This window comes from Pogoniulus pusillus, chromosome 28 (assembly GCF_015220805.1).
Source record: "Pogoniulus pusillus isolate bPogPus1 chromosome 28, bPogPus1.pri, whole genome shotgun sequence".
Classification (NCBI taxonomy): Eukaryota; Metazoa; Chordata; class Aves; order Piciformes; family Lybiidae; genus Pogoniulus; species Pogoniulus pusillus.
The window spans coordinates 3,964,830-3,985,853 of NC_087291.1; the positions used below are offsets into that span (position 1 = coordinate 3,964,830).

A 21,024-nucleotide genomic window follows, 5' to 3' on the forward strand; every position below is an offset into this window, starting at 1 on the left:
GTATCAACTAGCTATATGTTACAATAGATGCTTGAGCGTGTCTAGAGAAGGGCAACGAGGCTGGTGAGAGGCCTTGAGCACAGCCCTACGAGGAGAGGCTGAGGGAGCTGGGATTGGTTAGCATGGAGAAGAGGAGGCTCAGGGGTGACCTTATTGCTGTCTACAACTACCTGAGGGGTGGTTGTGGCCAGGAGGAGGTTGCTCTCTTCTCTCAGGTGGCCAGCACCAGAACAAGAGGACACAGCCTCAGGCTGTGCCAGGGGAAATTTAGGCTGGAGGTGAGGAGAAAGTTCTTCCCTGAGAGAGTCATTGGACACTGGAATGGGCTGCCCGGGGAGGGGGTGGAGTCGCCGTCCCTGGAGCTGTTCAAGGCAGGATTGGACGTGGCACTTGGTGCCATGGTCTGGCCTTGAGTTCTGTGTTGAAGGGTTGGACTTGATGATCTGTGAGGTCTCTTCCAATCCTGATAATACTGTGATACTGTGATACTGTGATACTGTGAATAGAATGAAATGAAGACTGTACTTCATTTGGTTTAGTGGCTAAACATTCACCAACAAGATAGCAAAAACAGTTAGCATATGACACCAAAGCCATGTGGCTTTCCACGAAGTGCTAGGTAGGACCACAGGTAATTTGTTCTCTGAGACAAGGGAAGATAGTGCTTTTAATCCTCTCACAACTAAACTCATTTACAGTAGCACTCCCCTGGTCATATTCTGTACCAAAGTGAAGCTTCCCACAGTGCTGCTGCCACTTAGTTCATTCCAAAGCACTACCTGCTGCTCACTCAGCAACTCCATCAATCAATCGTTGCCTCTTTGCAGGTGCTCCCTCCTTTTCTCTTTCATGGCCAAGGGAACTTGCACATTTCACCACACAAGACTCTCCTTTCCCTCTGAAAAAAAGTTAATCACCACTCCAGTTCACACAACTTATTTAAAAAGTCAATTTGTATTTAAGGTCAGTTGTAATCAATATTTTTCTTAAAGCTTTCTTAAAGAACAAGAGCTTGCTTGTTCAAAATCCACATCATAGAATCAACCAATCAAAGGTTGGAAGACACCTCCAAGATCACCCAGCCCTAGCCAACCAACTAGACCATTGCTCTAAGTGCCTCATCCAGGCCTTGCTTGAATGCCTCCAGGGACGGTGACTCCACCACCTCCCTGGGCAGCCCATTCCAATGCCAATCACTCTCTCTGGAAGGAACTTCCTCCTCACATCCAGCCTAGACCTCCTCCTGGTACAACTTGAGATTGTATCTCCTTGTTCTGTTGCTGGGTGCCTGGGAGAAGGGATCAATCCCCAACTGGCTACAGGCTCCCTTCAGGTAGTTGTAGACAGTAATGAGGTCTGCCCTGAGCCTTCTATTCTTCAGGCTCCACACCCCCAGCTCCCTCAGCCTCTCCTCACAGGGCTGTGCTCCAGGCCCCTCACCAGCTTCGTTGCCCTTCTCTGGACACCTTCCAGCACCTCAACATCTCTCTTGAATTGAGGAGCCCAGAACTGGACACAGCACTCAAGGTGTGGCCTGACCAGTCCTGAGCACAGGAGCAGAATAACCTCCCTTGTCCTGCTGGCCACACTGTTCCTGATCCAGGCCAGGATGCCATTGGCTCTTCTGCCCACCTGGGCACACTGCTGGCTCATCTTCAGCTACTATCTGTGAGTACTCCCAGGTCCCTCTCTGCCTGGCTGCTCTCCAGACATCTTTGCCTACTTGCTACAGACAGGGAAAAGAGCCAAGAAATAATAATCTGTAATTGTTAATTAATTTGAAGATGAAAATAGCCCAGATTCAAAGAGGGAGAAATCAAAAGCTCTTTAGGGACATCAAACCCACTGGAAATAGCTGAGTGCAAACCTGTACCCTACCAATAGGCTTTAACCAGCACAAACTGTAGCACATCTCTTCGAGCTTTGGAAAGACAAATCCTCCATCCTCTCACAAAAACCTCTTCAATTAATATTTGCTAACTACACTTTACTGCAGGGAACTTCTAATAATCACAGTGTTCTACATGTAGCTAACTTCATGTTTCACAAGGTGAATGCTTCTTCCCACCGTTCTTGAACCAAAAAAGTCTGAATTAGCCTCAAGGTATTTCAACTTGATAAAGAAACCATCAAGTTTAGTCAATGCAGTGTCTGTTTTATCTCACAAACTTAATCCATATATTCAAAAGAGAGACACAGATTAATAAATTGCATGTTTGTGGTGGAGGGGCAGCAGCCCCAAAACTGAGGCTTCTTTATGCCTCTACATGCCCAGACATGTTTTTCTGCCAGGACCCACGAGGCAGTAAACAGATTGTGTGTTACACACCCACCCTGTCCGTGTACCCCGGAGTCCGGGCAGGTAATCCCCTGTTGGGAGGGTTCAGGCATGTCTCTACTGCCTACTGGGGCAAGGTTTGGCTTACGGCCAGCCTGATTGGTCATTTTAGATGTCCAATGAGCCACGAATCTCAGCCCAGAGCCTATAAAGAGGGGTGCACAGCAGCACCACGTGGTCAGACAGTCCAGAGGTTCAAACCGTTCAGAAGCTTAGAGCATTCAGACTCAGCTCTGATCCACAGCAGCACCCTGCTGCCCTGACCTGCTTGCATGGCCTAGACACAGGATCAGGCCTTACTCACTTGCAAGCATTACAGAGGCTCAGACCTCATGCATTGATCTCAAGGCACAGTTAAGCTGTCTGTGAGCCCTCTGAGAAGCAGAGCACATTCATGCCTGCCCCATACATATATGGGGAGCCAAGAGCCCCCTGCCTAAGCTCAAGAGCAGCCATACATATTGGCTTGCTGCCTAAGCCTAGAGCTATCTTGATTTATCTATGGAGCTCGTCTCCCTGCAGCACGGCATAGACCCTGCTTGCCTGGCATAAATACTGCTTGCCAGTTGTTCTGTAACTCTGGAAAGGTCCAGAGCCAGCAGACCCTCAGCCAGTCTGCTAACCTGCAAACACAGCCTGCTAGCTGTGAGACCGTGTCAGAAGCTGCAAGGACAAATCCTTCTCCTGCATCTGGGAATCCTGACAGCTGATCATCCCTGGACACAGCATCCAGAAGCAACAGCTCCAAGGCAAAGACTACTTCACTCCAGGAGAGAAGGTTAGAGAAAATTCTATTTAACCTTATCAATTCCCCTTGCAAGCCGGGACAGATCTCCAGCTACATCAGGACCCCAACCACTGGGCACTTGCTGAGACAGAATCCCGAGAGGGTGATTAATAATTGATACCTAAGAGCAACACCTAAGTAAGCTTTGATTCCTTTGTAATATAAGTTATCTCTATCTGAAGAGCACACATGGTGTCAGCCCTTGCTGGGCAGACACTAGAGTTGTTAAGAGGCATTAAGCCTAAGAAATGTTTCTCTCTGTCTATAGTTGTTAATAATTTGATATTTCCACTTAATAATCAATCCCTGTAAATATATCCCAAAGCTATTTTCATAACTTTGCAATACAAACCTGGATTTCATAGTGGTTGAGGGTGGTGCAAATTTGTAAATATTAATTTTAATAATTTTATAAAAAATCAAACCTGCCTCAAATTAATTTCTCACCTCCCTCTAACAGAGGAGGAATAGAGAAATCCCCTCCATTACAATATTTTAATTTGGATCATTGCAAAAAATAAAAGCAAAACATTAAAGTCAAACTACAAAAGTAAAAAATAAAATAAAAGTAGAAATTAAAACCAAAATTAAATTATTAAATTAATATAAAAATAGAAATTAAAACTAAAAATTAAAATATAAAATTAAAAATTGAAGCAAGACTAGAAATTAAAACTAAAATTAAACTATAAAATTAAAAAGTAAAATTAAAACAGGCATTAAAATGAAATTAAAGTATAAAATTAAAATAAAAATGTAAATTAAAACTAAAAAATAAACTCTAAAATTAAAAATTAACATTAAAACAGGCATTAAAATTAAATGATAAAATTAAAATAAAAATGTAAATTAAAACAAAAAATTAAACTATAAAATTAAAAACTAAAATTAAAACAGGCATTATAATGAAATTAAACTATAAAATTAAAATAAAAATGTAAATTAAAATTAAAAATTATACTATAAAATTAAAAATTAAAATTAAAACATGAATTCAAATTAAACTATAAAATTAAAATAAAAATGTAAATTAAAACTAAAAATTAAATTATAAAATTAAATACTAAAATTAAAACAGGCATTACAATTAACCTATAAAATTAAAATAAAAATGTAAATTAAAACTAAAAAATAAACTCTAAAATTAAAACAGGCATTAAAATTAAACTATAAAATTAAAATAAAAATGTAAATTAAAACTAAAAAATAAACTCTAAAATTAAAAATTAAAATTAAAACAAGCATTACAATGAAATTAAACTATAAAATTAAAATAAAAATGTAAATTAAAATAAAAATTAGACTATAAAATTTAAAATTAAAATTAAAACATGAATGAAAATTAAACTATAAAATTAAAATAAAAATGTAAATTAAGACTAAAAATTAAACTCTAAAATTAAAAATTAAAATTAAAACAGGCATTAAAATTAAACTATAAAATTAAAATAAAAATGTAAATTAAAACCAAGAATTAAAATTAAAACAGGAATGAAAATTAAACTGTAAAATTAAAAATAAATAAATTAAACCTAAAATTAAACTATAAAATTAAATATTAAAATAGGAATTAGACATTAAATTATAAAAATAGCATTTAAATTTATAATGAAGTTTAAAATAAAATCAAAATGAAAATGAAGAAGTTCTTACTGATATATTTTTGTTATTATCATTGATTTGTTGAAGTTCTTTTTACCCACCAAAAAAGACACTTCAGCTTCCCCTTTTCCTACAAAAATCTCTTCCTCTAAATCAATATAATATTCCCATTATGTCTCTGATTAAGAATCAAAGTCAGAAAAGGCATGATCTATGCAAAAACACACTCATCACAGCAAGAGGCTGAGGGAGCTGGGATTGGTTAGCCTGAAGAAGAGGAGGCTCAGGGGAGACCTTATTGCTGTCTACAACTACCTGAGGGGTGGTTGTGGCCAGGAGGAGGTTTCTCTCTTCTCTCAGGTGGCCAGCACCAGAACAAGAGGACACAGCCTCAAGCTGTGCCAGGGGAAATTTAGGCTTGAGGTGAGGAGAAAGTTCTTCCCTGAGAGAGTCATTGGACACTGGAATGGGCTGCCCGGGGAGGTGGTGGAGTCGCCGTCCCTGGAGCTGTTCAAGGCAGGATTGGACGTGGCACTTGGTGCCATGGTCTGGCCTTGAGCTCTGTGGTAAAGGGTTGGACTTGATGATCTGTGAGGTCTCTTCCAACCCTGATGATACTGTGATACTGTGATTTAGGGGAAGGAAAACAAAAATTAAGCAGTTATTTGTCTCAGGACTATTTTGTCATTAAAAAGAAATGAAATACATGGCAAAGTGACCACCTTAGAGTTCCCTTTCATGCATCTGGAATAGGATGCCAAGACATGTTATCATAACAAGCCCTTGAGAGAGAAGAAAGGCAAAAAAGAAAAGGGCAGACACCAAAATAAAAAGCTGTAGTAACAACTCTATACTGCCCAGATGAATCTTTCTGTATTTCTGTAGCTTCAAATGGAAGGAAAAACAAGATAATAGGATGGATGTTAGGAGGAAGTTCTTCACAGAGACATTTGCCATTGGAATGGGGGAGGTGGTGGAGTCGCCGTCCCTTGGAGGTGTTCAAGAAAAGGCTGGATGAGGCACTTAGTGCCATGGTCTGGTTGATTGGATAGGACTGGGTGCTAGGCTGGACTGAATGATCTTGGAGGTCTCTTTCAACCTGGTTGATTCCATGATTCTATGATAACCATGGCAACTTTTAACCCTTAGAAGTCCTAAGACCTGTAACTTGATTTCCTAACAGACATGCCTACAGAAAAAGTGAATTCAGTGCTGGTACACTGGACGCTATTTTCTCTGACAAAGGGAACAATTACAGCTTTGTATCAGAATTCCTCAAAATTTCCTACATCCTCCCAAAGGCAATATATCTAAAAGCTGGCAGCTAGTTGCTTTATTAAGCTCTTGTACTGGTTTCTTTATAGTAAAAGTTTTGAGAACTAGTACAAACTACAATTAGGAAGCATATTCTAATGGTATATTAGATGGTTTTGCTGAAGTTTGATTGTGTAAGAGTTATTTTTCCACAGATTCATAGAATCTTAGGTGTTTGAAGGGACCTCCAGAGATCATTGAGTCCAACATCCCTGCCAAAACAGCATCACCTAAGACAGGATGCTCAGGAACGTATCCATGTGCGTGTTGAAGTCTCCAGAAAGGGAGACTCCACAACCTCTCTGGGCAGCCTTCCTCAGTGTTCTGTCATTCCCACTCTAAAGTCTCCTTGTGTTGAGGTAGAATCTCCTGTGTTCTAGCTTGTACCTGTTGTTCCTTGTCCTGTGACTGGACAACACTGAAAAGAGACTGGCACCTTCATTTTGACATCCATCCCTCAGATATTTATAGACATTGATAAGAACCTCTCTCAGCCTTCCCTTTTCAAGACTAAACAGCTCCAGGTCTCTCAGTGATTCTTCATAGGACAGACATTCAAGTCCTGCAGTAATCCTCATAGCTCCCTGTTGGACTCTGTCCAGCAGATCCCTGTCTTTCTTGAATTAGCAGCCCAAAACTGGTCACAGTATTCCAGGTGTGGTCTCACCAGTGCAGAGTAGAGGGGGAGGAGAACCCCTCTAGATCTGCTAGACACACTTTTCTTAGAGCACCTTAGGATGCCATTGGCCCCCTTAGATACAAGGGCACATTGCTGTCCCATGGATAACTTCCTGTCCACTAAGACACCAAAGTTTTCTTTCCATGGAGCTGCTTTCCAGAAGGATCGCTCCTACTTTGTACTGGTGCCTGGTGTTATTCCTTCCAAGATGCAGGACTCTGCACTTGTCCTTGTTGAACTTCATGAGGTTTGCCTTTGCCCAGCTCTCCCATCCATTAATACATTTACATTTTTATTACTGATTTATTGAAAAATGAGAAAAGATTTTGTGCTGACCAGTTTCAGTCCTGACCTTTTCTGGAAGACAGATGAAAGGTTCTGTGTTTCTACTTTATGCTCAGTACTAAGGATAAACTCTTGTACTCAGCACAGGAATATTTGTGGGACACCTTTACTAGAAGAGTATGAAAAGTTAAGATGCTATTTGAAAAGGTCATCTTGGGCCAGTATCCTCACTCATTCACAGAATCATAGAACCAAGCAGGTTGGAAGAGACCTCCAACATCATCCAGTCCAACCTAGCACCCAGCCCTATCCAGTCAACCAGACCATGGCACTAAGTGCCTCATCCAGGCTTGGCTTCAACACCTCCAGGGACGGTGACTCCACCACCTCCCTGGGCAGCCCATTCCAATGCCAATCACTCTCTCTGACAACAACTTCCTCCTAACATCCAGCCTATACTTCCTCTGGCACAACTTGAGACTGTGTCCCCTTGTCCTGTTGCTGGTTGCCTAGGAGAAGAGACCAACCCCCACCTGGCTACAACCTCCCTTCAGGTAGTTATAGACAGGCTCAGTCACCCTTGAGCCTCCTCTTCTCCAGGCTAAATAATTCATCTCTATAAGATGCTGATACAATTTTAACAAGCTCAGTGGGATATATTTATAGTCACTTTAGACAGGAGACTGACTTTAGTTGCAAAAATGTTAAAAGCTTTCACAGGGATTTGCAAAATTCTGTAACACCATGACAAAAACTGTATCTGAACACTTCTCATTGAAGTCCAAACCTTGATTATCACAGAAATAAACTTCCTATAGGCTTCAACAGAAGTAGGGGGGGGGGGGGGGATATGCCTTGTTTTATTCCATTTTGACCAAAAATAAAAAGAAATATCTCTGCATGTTACCTTTGCCAGTGTAAAATTCTGTGAAAAACCTGGATGGTAATGGCAGTGCTTTTAGTTGTGTTTTCAATACTTCTCCTAATGCCTCAGAGGCAGACAAACTGAGCTACAGAACCAGTTACCTTCTGTGTGTTCCTTGAGAGGGAACTTCTTCCATCTTTTTGGAGTTTTTAGGTTATCCTCATTACTACTTATTTGCTGTTCTCCTCACACAGAATAAGTATCACAGTATCATCAGGGTTGGAAGAGACCTCACAGATCATCAAGTCCAACCCTTTACCACAGAGCTCAAGGCCAGACCATGGCACCAAGTGCCACGTCCAGTCCTGACTTGAACAGCTCCAGGGACGGCGACTCCACCACCTCCCCGGGCAGCCCATTCCAGTGTCCAATGACTCTCTCAGGGAAGAACTTTCTCCTCACCTCCAGCCTAAATTTCCCCTGGCGCAGCCTGAGGCTGTGTCCTCTTGTTCTGGTGCTGGCCACCTGAGAGAAGAGAGCAACCTCCTCCTGGCCACAACCACCCCTCAGGTAGTTGTAGACAGCAATAAGGTCACCCCTGAGCCTCCTCTTCTCCAGGCTAACCAATCCCAGCTCCCTCAGCCTCTCCTCGTAGGGCTGTGCTCAAGTCTTCTCCCCAGCCTCATTGCCCTTCTCTGGACACGCTCAAGCATCTCAATGTCCCTCCTAAACTGGGGGGCCCAGAACTGAACACAGTACTCAAGGTGTGGTCTAACCAGTGCAGTGTGTTCCTATCAGAGTTTACCGATCTTCGCAGAGAGACATGATGCTTTAAGAATTAAATACACCTTTTTCTATAACCTGAAGAGAAATGTTAATGGGAAATAATTAAAGTGGCCATTAGCTCTCAAAAATATATTCTGTGGAAATGTGTCTCTTGAAGACTCTGGGACAACTGACTCAGGCTGGGTTTCTCTCAGGAGATCACAAAGCTTGAGACCTAGTCTTAAGCATCCACTGAAAATAGAATACATGACTGTTGAGAAGAGGGTAAGAAAAAATGCACATCAACCAACAAAAGCCAACAATCAATGAGCTACTCTTCCTTGAAAAGGAGAAAATCATTGGAATATCATAAGATAGTGGATCACCTTTCTTAAAATAAACACTGTGTTTCTCCACAGTGCAACTGTCTTGTGCTGCCCATGAAACAGCTGACAGTCAGCATCACTTTAGGGATGCTCAGAAAATATTTAATGCCAAGTTCAATACTGAACATGCTGTTAGTTTAAGAACAACATCTGTTCAAAAGTCTTTTAATGCTATTATCAGTCCCAGAAAACAGAGGTAGTCAGATGCATTTAGTGGGAGAACCTGCAAAAGAAGGCCTGCTGAGGTAGTGTCTCTCCCATATGCAACTCGAGAATGCTTTGATTCTTAAGCCCTGCTCCCTTTCTTTTTTCTCTCTTTCTTATTTGCTTAGTTTTAGATTGAGTGGTCAGGAAACAGCATTACTTTAGAAGTAGGTTGTGCCTTAATTGCTTTTTTACTGCTAATCATTTTAACACAAAGTAAGGTAAGCTGGCTTGTGGAAATGCAGAATTGCCTGTGTTCACCTTTTCCAGCTACAGTTGGTGCAACTTCTGTTTCAAAACCACATTATAGCAGAATAGAGACAACACTAGTTAATGCTCTGTAAACCCACACCTTTCCTTGATTTATTGCAGTACTTTCATGGATATATATTTACTTATGGTTCTACATTTGCTTGAGGGAGTGTTTTTATGGTATTTCTCTTCTGTTGCTCTGAACTAACACTTTTTCTTTTCATCCCAAAAGACTGGGAGTGTACACAAGGATGCTAACTGCATAAGTGAAAATAGGGTAAAACAGGAGTAAAATTAATAAATACAATGAGAAAAATAAGTTATCATCTAGCTTCAGAGCAAAGGTATTTACTCCCAGAAACTTTATCAGAAAATAAAATGCTATAACACATTTGGAGGAAAAAAAACACAGCAGATATACAGAACATTTCTAATGGGAATCCTGATAATCCTGTAAGATTTAGAAGCCCTCTAAAGGAGTTTCTTCTGCAATGCATTGGCCAAGTATGCACTCATTTAAATATATGTCACTTCAAACATATGGACTTGCTTTGATCACTGCAAGGTATTAGGTTTCTCAGGCTGATAGATAAAATAAAACATACAGTAATAATGAATTTTCATTATTTAATGAATAATACAGTGACAGGATATTTAAAATGGCACCTGCAAACTTTTTTTCCCTTGAACTGGATCCTCAGGACTAGAATTCAAGAATCAGTAAAGAAACGTGGTCTTAAGATGCCTCCAAACCCCTCCAGTTGTCTGTCTTTTAGGTCCAACTTCAGGTCAAGTTAGAAATTGCTATAGCTGCTGAAAGCAAAGATCATCCAAATAAAACCTTAAATCATGGAGTTCTGTGTCAAAAAAAAAAGGCAAAGATTTTTCAAGTAGCTGCTTACTTGAGTCTCTTGGTAACTTCCAGCAAAGAGTAACAGCACCACACAGGTCCCCACGCTTGACTCTCAGTTTATACTCCAAATCACATTTATCCTTTTTTAGTAACACAGCTACAGCAAGTTGCAACCCAGACCATGTCTCTGAGAGGAAAGTACAGAAAGGAAAGCATTCGTTTCCTTCATGCTCTGAGCTGAGAACAAGCAGGGGGTTTTCTTGTGTTGACAGCATGCTTTTGCAGTGACAAAAGTGTGATTCATTCAAAGCATCACATTATTTACTGATCCAAGAATATAAGCAAAAGGGCAAAACAAGTCTGCATAATGGAGGACCACAGATACATATATGTATATATATCTCTGGAGATTCCCCTCTGTCTGACTAGCTTGGTCTCTAGCAGTAAGAACAAGACCTCTTTCATTGCACATCCATTCCTTCCAAGGGAGAGTTTGACAGGTCACCAGCTTTTCCACTGTCACTGCTGTACTCAGTGCTTACTGTAGTTTGAGTCATTCAGACTTCTTTGGCCACAGGCTTTTTTTGTTTGGGAGGTGGACTGTTCTGATCCCGGAATCTGATCAATAACATCCTCCCTCTGCTAAGCTCAGCTGTTGTATCTCTACACCCAACACAAATGCAATTCCTCCTCCTTTTGGGGAAGAACCACTGAGTAGCACCAGTAGCCAAGATGCATTTTGCTCCTTTTCAAATTCTTTGTGATAACTATGTTGCAATTAAGCAGTATGTGGACTAGTCTAGACAAGACTTGTGGACTTCAAGCAGAAGATAACACAGAATTTGACAGAGTTGTTGAAAAAGTTAGCACATTGGCTCAATATGGCAGACCTCACTAGATTAGTCACCAGGCAGAAAAGTAAGTATCCAGGAAGGGAAGCAGGGGAGGAGTCTGCCCTTGCAATTTGGGAAGATCACTTTATACCAAGGCTTTCAATTCTATACCGACTGCTTATCCCATGAAGACAGTTTTGTTCTATCCATGATGCCAGTGGAAGTATATTGTTATCACATTTCAGATGCTTAAATCGATGTTCTCAGCAGATAGCTTTCAATCACCCATTAAGGGCAACTAAAGCAACTGGAAAAATTAAATCCATTTGATTGTTAAGGAACAAATCCCAAAGCAAAACAAAACAAAACATTAACTACCACCACCAAACAAAACAAACCAGGTGAAAGTTCTGCTTCTTAATACTTTGGAAAGTTTTTAACTGGAAGACACCTGAATGTAGAAAAGTAGTTTTACAAATAAAGAACTGTCGAATTATCACATTTACAGCGAGTGAAAAGGAATTAACTCATCTTGATCTTCAGATTGGAGTGAGCATATAAGATACTTAATAAGGATGTGGAAGTACACATCCAGTAGAAAGAAAAGATAATTACAGAACTTCAGTTATCATTTTAAAGTGTAACCATACACAACATTGTCAAATATTTAAAATATAAATTAGTGAGGTCAGTTATTGAAGCTCTGTTAGCATTTTGTGTTGAGGTTTGTTTGTCTAGTTTTTGTTTCTGAGAAAGTATCATGATTTTTCAGAAACAATCACCTGTTTTCTGGATTTAATCTACTTAAATCAATAAAAAGTACATACAGAATATTTATTTTTACACAAATGTATGGACAAAAATAATATAATGTACTTTCCTACCCTGTAACCACTTTTGAATGCTTTGCCAAATCTAAACAAGAATCAGAAGCAAAAAACAATGTGTATATTTTCCTTGTAAAAGCTTGAAGTGCAGTAACTCACTTCAGAAATCTAGTCTCATAATATTGGGGAGAATTGCATCCCAAGCATTTTCACACTTGAAAATAAAAACCTGAGGGAAAAAAATATAGAAACAACCCCCCCCCCCACCCCCCCCCCCCAAAAAAAAAAGGGCAACAACAAGCCCCAAACTACACCCTAATAATTTGAAACTAAGTATATGCATTTCCTGAAGGAGCAGTAACCATATAAATCCAGTGCCAATAGAGGGGCAAAAAGCACTTGGATGGCCTGGTGCTTAGTTTTTAGTGGGGAATAAATGCCTTTGAGAAAATATTGATATAGACTGTGATGTCAGGAATACAAAACCCAGTTTGGAGTTGTAATAAGGTTCATAGCTTTTGTGCAATATACATATAACAATAGAAAATATTTACCATGAGAACTGTGACCAGCTGAAGTAACTGTCAGGCAGTGGTTATGCATGCTTTTTGAGATCTATGATTTTTCAAACTTATTTATAATTGCTAATTTGACACAAGTCATTGCAATGATGAAAATAAAAGACTTGTGTGAATTGAATTTTTGAAAAGTTTTGTGCAAAGCAAAGCATATTTTCTAATATAATCTGGAATCCCCTCTTGCACTGTTGCCCAGAATTAGAATTATCCCTCTTCTGGATTAAAGCTGCATTGGTGGATTAGTCTATCGCTGATGACAGCATAATATATCCTTCCCAGAAGCTTAAAATGAAAAGAGGGCTGTGAACTACAGACTATGCTAAAACAAACCCCCAAAAAACACTCCTTTGACACAAAACCAGGTTTTAACATTTAAGTATCATCATGTGTGTGCTAGTTTGAGCCTAGCTAGAAGGTTTTGGTAAGAAGAACTAGATTACAGGCTGTGAAAGGAAAACAATGATGATGTCTACTTCACTCATAGGCTTCCTGAGATGTGTAAGAACAAGAACACAAACATAGGTAACAGAGTCGCTCTCTGTCTGGGCTTTGGACTGAATTTCTCTCTCTAGCCTAACCTGCTGTCTGTGTGACTAATCCATCTGCTTCCTAAACTCCCTGATCGACCCTCAAAACTACCTTAAACATAAGGCAAGGTCTGGGGTAAGGGAGAGGGGTGGGAGGAAGGTGGAAAGGTGTTTAGCAGCCCCTCCTGAGGACTCAGGTTTCTGGGAGGGCTGTTGTGTTTCTTTATTACTTTTTGACTTGCATATTTCTGCCTATAACTGTATATATTGTAAATATCTGCTTGGATATTGTGCCAAGCTGTGAATATAAAGCTTCATTCAATTTCCAGCTCTGCTGAGCCTAGTCTGGGTGATTTTCCAAAGTGTGAGGGGTGGATAACACCCAAACCATCACATGTGTGATGTCAAAGTAGTTTGCAAAACACAGCCTCAGGTTCAGTGCCATGTATCAGTTCTATTCTTTACACTGAGTGTATCACCCATAAAACCAGCAAGACATGGGACTGATTCCTACAAGGATTAGCCTTCAGTATTACTCCAAGCTGTAACTACCTGAACCACCTCAGGAATACTAACTAAACAAGTCTTTTAAAGAATTGCTTCAGCTTTTATACTTGATGCTCAGATATTTATAAACATTCTGCAAAATTGCACATTTTTTTAATTTTATATTTTTAACCTGTTAAAGAAGCAATAATTTAGGATTAAAAATTAGTATATTAAAAGGTAAAAATATTTTTTTATTATAAATTAGTATATTAAAAGGAAAATATGTTATATCTTAAAAATATGTTATATATTTAAAATATGTGATATCTTAAAAATATGTTATATATTTAAAATATGTTATATCTTAAAAATATGTTATATCTTAAAAATATGTTATATCTTAAAAATATGTTATATATTAAAAATATGTTATATATTAATAATATGTTATATATTAAAAGGAAAAATGTATTATATGAAAGCACAAACTGAGCTATGATGTAGATTGGCTTATGTGATTTGTTTCAGATAACAAGTCAATTTGTTGTTTTACTCTGGCACTCTAAAAGAGATGTTATGTCACTCTCTAAGAGACATGCTGTAGAACCATACCATCCTCTAAAGTTCTTTTTAGATATTAGACTATGTAGTTCCTAAGTCTTGTGAACTGCTAGGAGTATTTCACTTGCTGATAATCACACAAAGATGACTTCTACAATAGGCTTCTTTAATATTTAAGCTAAATTCTGAACTGATAGAGTGTGGGTGGGTGGGGAATTGGGGAATCACTGCCTTTTTTAAATTAGATCCCAGGAAAAAAAAAAGTAGATGAGTTGTTAGTATTAGAGATTTCAAAGACAGTAGATTCTGTTTCTTCTTAAGAAAATATTGGCCCAATCCATGAAGGTTATTAGAATTTAGTTTAAAAATACAGCCACATTTGTCCATACTATGCAGCTATGCAATAACCTTTCTACCACACTTGTCTGTTAGTATCACTGAGAATATGCAGATTAGACAATTTTCTAGTGATTATTTAATTAAAGACCTTCATGTCATCACTGATGCTGCTTACTATATTGATTCTCTGAAGAACAACACATCATTTGTGAAATGTCTGTGTGTACAGCTTGCAGGCTGAGTGCTCCATCCTTTGAAAGGAAGTCATTGTAAGGGGGATAGGGGGACCCTGAGCACAAAGCACAAAGCAGGGAAGACAATATCAGCAACAAAACTCTTACTAGAGCTGCATGCTTTAATGTATAGTAAATAATACCCATATGCTTTGCAGAAATAATAGGGTGAATGATGGATGAGACGGACTTTGAGTTCCATAGTTGAAGGAATTTAATGCTACATTTAAGTAGTTTTAAGAGGGATTGCTTTATAATGAAACACCAGTTACATAGAGTCCCGAATCATAAATTAACTATGCATCCTCAGACTAACAGAGCAGTTATAATGCAGTTCTGTGCTTCTCTCAATCGATCTCAGTAACTACCTCGTTTTTCTGACATTTTACAACTTACTGAAGCAGTAATCACAGTTCAGTTGTCTTAATCACTACCTGAGCCATCAAGGAAATGCCGATAGATACACAATCAAGAAGATATCAGACCCATCAGGTTGCAACATTTTCATTCAAGAAAGAGCTGACAGCAGCTCAACCTCGAGTTTGCTTTTCCTTCACTTTGAATGTCTGGATGGTTTTAAAGGGAACGGATTTCATGTGGGTTCAAATCCGCTCCCTCACGCCTCCTTTCCTTTTGTTTCATATACTTGAGCAGCATTAAAGAAACAAAACTCAAGATACAGGCAGCTCCTAACGCGCAGCCTGAGAGGAGCAAGCCAGCGTCCCGCCCGGGAACCATCTCCGCGCATTAAGGCAGCGCCTTCCTACAGCAGCTGCGGAGGCACGGGCGGCGGGAAGAGCGCGGCGGGGAGAGTAGGTCCTCACAGCTCCGCGCCGTCCCTCAGCCGGTCCCTCAGCGACCTGCCCGGGCCGGGACCCGTCCATGGTGCTGCAGCCCAGCGCCGCTGCCGTCTCGGCGCTGCTGCTCAAGGGCAGGTCTCTTCTGCTTCCTCCCTCCCTTCACTAGCAGCGCAACAGCTGCAGCCGCCGAGCCCGACTTACAGGAATTCAGCTTTTAGGGGGATTTAATATCGGAGCCTGGGGTCATAAAGAACAGCAACAACAAAAATCCCTAGACTTCCCGTCAAAGCTCTGCCAAAGCTCTGAAGCCTGCCTTGCCCTCAGTTTCCGCGCTGCCAGGGACGCGGGGCTGGAGGGAAAGCCCCAGCCCTGCACACAACTTTCTTGCAGAGACCCTGGCTCCAGCGGCACCCTGGCCCCGGCCCTTCCGGAGCCCCCGAGCTCCGGAAAGAGAGGAGAGAGGATCTAACATCCTCCTAATCTGCAAAGCTGTGGAGAAGCCAGGCAGGAGAGCAGGAGACTGGGAACTCCCTCACCTCCCCCTTCTCGTTGCCGGTTTCTCGTACCAGGGAAAGCCCCGAAGGGCGGAGGCGAGGCAAGAGGAGACTCCCACAGTATGCCCAGTGCCCCCCGAGCAAACCCTTCCCTGGGCTCCCGGCGCCGACGCCTGCAGCCCCAGCCCGGACTCACGTGTGCCGTCAAACCGGGTGGCGATGGTGTCGAGGAAGGTGTTCTGGGGTGCCAGTAATCCCTTCATTACCGGCATTTTTCCAGCACGGTGCGAGGTTCCCCATCAAAGTTTACCTACGAGGGTGGTTCGAGAAGAAAGTGCAGAGGGCGCCCGGGGAAGGGAGGGAGGAGGCAGAGGGAGGGACGGAGAAAAGGATGGGGAGGAGGATGGGGAAGCCGCCGCGCCGCCTCCGGGCGCTGGGAGCCCCCTGCTCCTCAGCCCCAGGCTCCGTCAGAGCTCTCCCTCCTCCTCTGCTGCTGACGGGAGGGGCCGCCGCAGAGCGCCGCTCTCAAGGTGCGGAGCCTGCGCCCCCGGAGCAAGAGATGGGGAGCGGGGCGCCGGCGGAGAGCGGCCGTGAGGGAGGGCGGGCTACGGGGAGGGCAGGGAGAGGGAGAAGAGCAACCTTTATCTACCTGCGGCTGCCTTGGGGCGGGAGCAGCAGAGCAACCCGGGGCCGCCCGCAGCTGCCTGGCCCACCTCCGCCTCACATCCCAGTCTGGCTCTCCCAGCTCTGGCCCTAGACTCGAAGCACATTAGCTTACACGTACATTGTCTGGACTAACAACGCTGCAGGGATCTTGGTTCGCTGGAAGGAGAAACGCTGTACTGAGGTGGATAGTAAATGTCCCTGGACGTGTTCATTGGAGAGCAAGACTGGAACATGGAGAATGCTCCATCAGGTGTGTGGCCTCATGAGTCATTTGCATGTTGAAGGTATTTCATTTAAGTGCCAGGGTTTTTCAACTTCATTGAGAATGTTTCATATATATATATATATATATATGTTGCGGAGAGGGCTTTGCAAGAAGGCTTTATAACCCTCCACCACAATATATAATATATATAATTTTCCCCCTGAAACTTTTCTGCAAGAAATATTTTTTCCAACCAAAGAAAGAACAGAGAAGTAGGTCCTAACTCAGAAGATTCAATGTATAAACAAAACCCAAATAAAACCCATGAAGAAGCAGGCATACCAGCTGCTCCCACACTGGGAAAAGTGACTTTCTGAGGCATCTTAAATGACTGAAGGGAATGCCCCATGGTACAGTTATTTCACTTCACTATTTCAGGACTGAAAGACACTGGAGAAAATAAGCATGAGTACACTCCCTAATCTACAAAGGCACTGTGCATTATGGAGGAGAAGCCTGTTGGTCTTTTGTAATTTTACAGTATTAGTATTTTTATCTCTTCCTGCTCCCATTTATTTGGGGTTTTCCATCTCTCCAGATGGATAAAAGGCTCTGATTCTCGCTTTTGAAGATAAATAGCATAGAGGCTTCAGGGGGGATGGAAAGAGTCTTTCTTTACAACCAGCAGTTAAAAGGAAAAATCGTCAAAACCAAACCCTCAGAAAACACTAAAGCGTAGGTTCTGTAACAACACAAAGTTCACTCACAGTAACTCCACCTTGGCTCTAAAGAATGCAGCAGGATGATACTGAGATCACAGATCTGTCCAATTCTTGTGCTGGAAGCCTGTACACAATAGCTGATGCAAAGCTGCCAGCTCAGTTTTCAGAAGTGACATGAGACAAAGGAGACTACCTTGCAGTCACTTTTGCCTTGGAAGTACCCAAGATAGCACAGTACTGCCAGCTGCTTAGTTAGCTGATAAACTTCAAATTCATGGCAGACTTTTAACCTTCATTGAGAATCTCCAGTTCTGTCCTGAAAATGCACAATGTTTAACACTAAATGTCAGCAATTGCTGAAATTACTTTTCTTTCTTTTTCCCCTCACAACTTCCAGTTCAATATAGGCAAAGCCCCAGAATTAATTGCACATGATATCTTTCCCTCTAGATACTGGCAGGAGGGAGGATATAGTGAAGGAAAAAGGAATATATTCTAAATTCTACGACAGGCAATCACAGTAACCTGTGTTCAGAGATTAAAATTTAGTTCTTGATTTCGACTCACCAAAAAGCAGCACAAAAGGTAAAAAAATTATACAAGGATGTCAAACTGCCATCTAATAACTCTACCATCACATAAACAGCTGATACTGTACTTTCTTACACACAACACAGTCTGAACTGTAGACATCATACTTGTGGTCATTCGAGCTGGATTTCCAGCTCAGACATTACAAACAATTCAGAACAGAGAAAATTAGAAGTGGAAGCTCTGAGTGGAGAGGTGAACATTCTAGGGATAGGGCATATAATGGCAACAATGGATAAGTTAATATCATTTCATTGGAGCATCAAGAGCTTTATGTCTGTAAGCACAGCTTGTGCCTTCCCCTTGCTGCTTCTGCTGCTATCTTCCCCTGCCGCTGTTTTGGCTGCTGCTACTGTTGCTGCTTTGCCACCACTTGACCTCTTCCCCATCTTCCTTAAGGTTATTATATTTTTTTTTCTGTAGTAGTTTATTCTCATTATACTGTTATATTTACTTTAAACTATAAGAAATACAATTTCATTTTTCCGTGACTTCCCAAAAAATCCATGTTGTAGTGAATTTACTGGGGGAGGGATCCGCCCTAACCCCAGACAGTACTCTTTTGAGGGCTCTGTGGAATAAAGGTTTCAGCAATTTTAGAACTTTATTAAGACCCCACAAAAATGTCTTCAGAGTCATGAGATGAAGAATGTTTAACTAAAGTCTTTGGACCTAGGGAAAAACCTCCTCAAACAATTCTGCAAATGCACTGCAGACAGGATAGGTAGCAGACAGGATCAGTAGCAGACAGAGGAGTTCTGTGGCACGTTACATGTTTATAATAGTGAGTTCAAAATCTAGTTACTGAAATGTATTCACCACTGACCAAAGAGAGGCAATAGCAAAGGCAGTGAAAGCTGTGCCAGCAATGAAAGCCTTGCAAAGAACTTGCTGCTGTACCTCCCTTGTGTGCACCACCAGCACTAGTGAAAGAGAGAATATCAATTTTTTAATAAGAACATGCTGAAGGCCTCTTCAACTGTAAGAACTTCAGGAAATAAGAATAAAATTTGCTGTGCTTTACAAATACTTTCAGTCATGGCATACTGTTATAAATTGGTTATGACAATGGCTACGCAAAATGAACAACAATTAAGCTTGTATAAAATCATGGGCTTGCTCTCTGCAGTGCAAAACAGCCACCCAAACTTTACTGAAAAGAAACTAATGAAACTTTGAAAGGCAATTAATGCACAGAAGCCTCACACTGCATAAGAAGAGCAACTGAAATGCAGAATCCCATTTTGCACTTGAATTTGGCATAATGTACAATTCTTTTTACTCACAATCCACCTTAATACATCCTTTGACACTGTCTGTCATGACAAGCTCCTGGCAAAGCTGGCAGCTCGTGGCTTCAGCAGCTTCACTCTGATACGGGTCAAGAACAGGCTGGAGGGCCAGGCCCAGGGAGTGGTGGTGAATGGTGCCACATATAGTTGGCAGCTGGCACTAGAGGAGCAGTGCTGGGCCCAGTCCTGTTCAGTATCTTTATTGATAATCTGGACAAGGCGATTCAGTAAATTTCCAGATGACACCAAGCTAGCAGCAGGTGTGGAGCTGTTGGAGGGTAGGAGAGCCCTGCAGAGGGTCCCTGACAGGCTGGATGGGTGGGGAGAGGCCAATGGGATGAGATTTAACAAGGCCAAGTGCAGAGTTCTACACTTTAGCTACAACAACACCAAGCAGTGCTACAGGCTGGGGACAGAGTGGCTGGAGAATAGTCAGGCAGAGAGGGACCTGAGTGTACTGGTAAATAGCAGCTGAAGATGAGCCAGCAGTGTGCCCAGGTGGGCAGGAGAGCCAATGGCATCCTGGCCTGCATCAGGAACAGTGTGGCCAGCAGGACAAGGAAGGTTATTCTGCTCCTGTGCTCAGCACAGGTCAGGCCACACCTTGAGTGCTGTGTCCAGTTCTGGGCTCCTCAATTCAAGACATATTTTGAGTTACTGGAACATGTCCAGAGAAAGGCAACGACTCTAGTGAGGGGCCTGGAGCACAGCCCTGTGAGGAGAGGCTGAGGGAGCTGGGGGGTGTGCAGCCTGGAGAAGAGAAGGCTCAGAGGGAACCTATTTGCTGTCTACAACTGCCTAAAGGGAGGTTGTAGCCAGGTGGGGTTGGTCTCTTGTCCCAGGCAACCAGCAACAGAACAAGGGGACACAGACTCAAGTTGTGCCAGAGCAGGTCTAGTCTGGATGTTAGGAGGAAGTTGTTGTCAGAGAGAGTGATTGGCATTGGAATGGCCTGCCCAGGGAGGTGAAGGAGTCACTGGGAGGTGTTGAAACAAAGCCTGGATGAGGCACTTAGTGCCATGGTCTAATTGATTGGCTAGGGCTGGGTGCTAGGTTGGACTGGATGATTTTGGGTGTCTCTTCCAACCTGGCTGATTCTATGATTCTGTGATCCTATGATCCTAATACTCAACTTTAGGCAGTTAATTGCAAAACACAGAAGCATAAATCTGGAGTGGTTCAAAGCAGACAAATTTAGCAGGTTAACTTTTCAGTGAGTTAAGAACATGAAGTTCAAGAGAACGGTTCAGAAAGTTCATCACAGCTAAGAGTATTTAAAAGGGAGTTAAAGGAGCAGCTATAAAATTCTAGTCAAATCCTGGAAAACTATTTCTTAACCTTTTAGCAAAACACAAACAATGGACCTAGAAAGTCAGTACCAGAGCTGAGAAACTAAAGACTGTTAACACTGCTGCTACACTTCAAGTTGCTATCATTGTCTATGTTCCAAATGGAATTGAGTCAGGAGGTTTCACTTTGGCCTGGAAGTACTGTGTGAGAAAAAATAAAGTTTGTTTCCTCAGATAACTCAACAGCC

The 21,024-nt window shown here is 41.7% G+C and overlaps 1 protein-coding gene across 1 annotated transcript in view; it reads right to left on the reverse strand.

Moving 5' to 3' along the window:
• KCNH8 (potassium voltage-gated channel subfamily H member 8) overlaps positions 1–16,811 on the reverse strand; it is a 237,309-nt gene extending 220,498 nt beyond the window's left edge. Inside the window, exons 1-2 of the mRNA XM_064167040.1 lie at positions 16,661–16,811; positions 16,208–16,321 (exon numbers count right to left, since the gene is read on the reverse strand). Coding sequence (XP_064023110.1) covers positions 16,208–16,283 — 76 coding nt within the window. The 5' untranslated portion in view covers positions 16,284–16,321; positions 16,661–16,811. The remainder of the gene's footprint in view (positions 1–16,207; positions 16,322–16,660) is intronic.
• Positions 16,812–21,024: the final 4,213 nt, after the last annotated feature.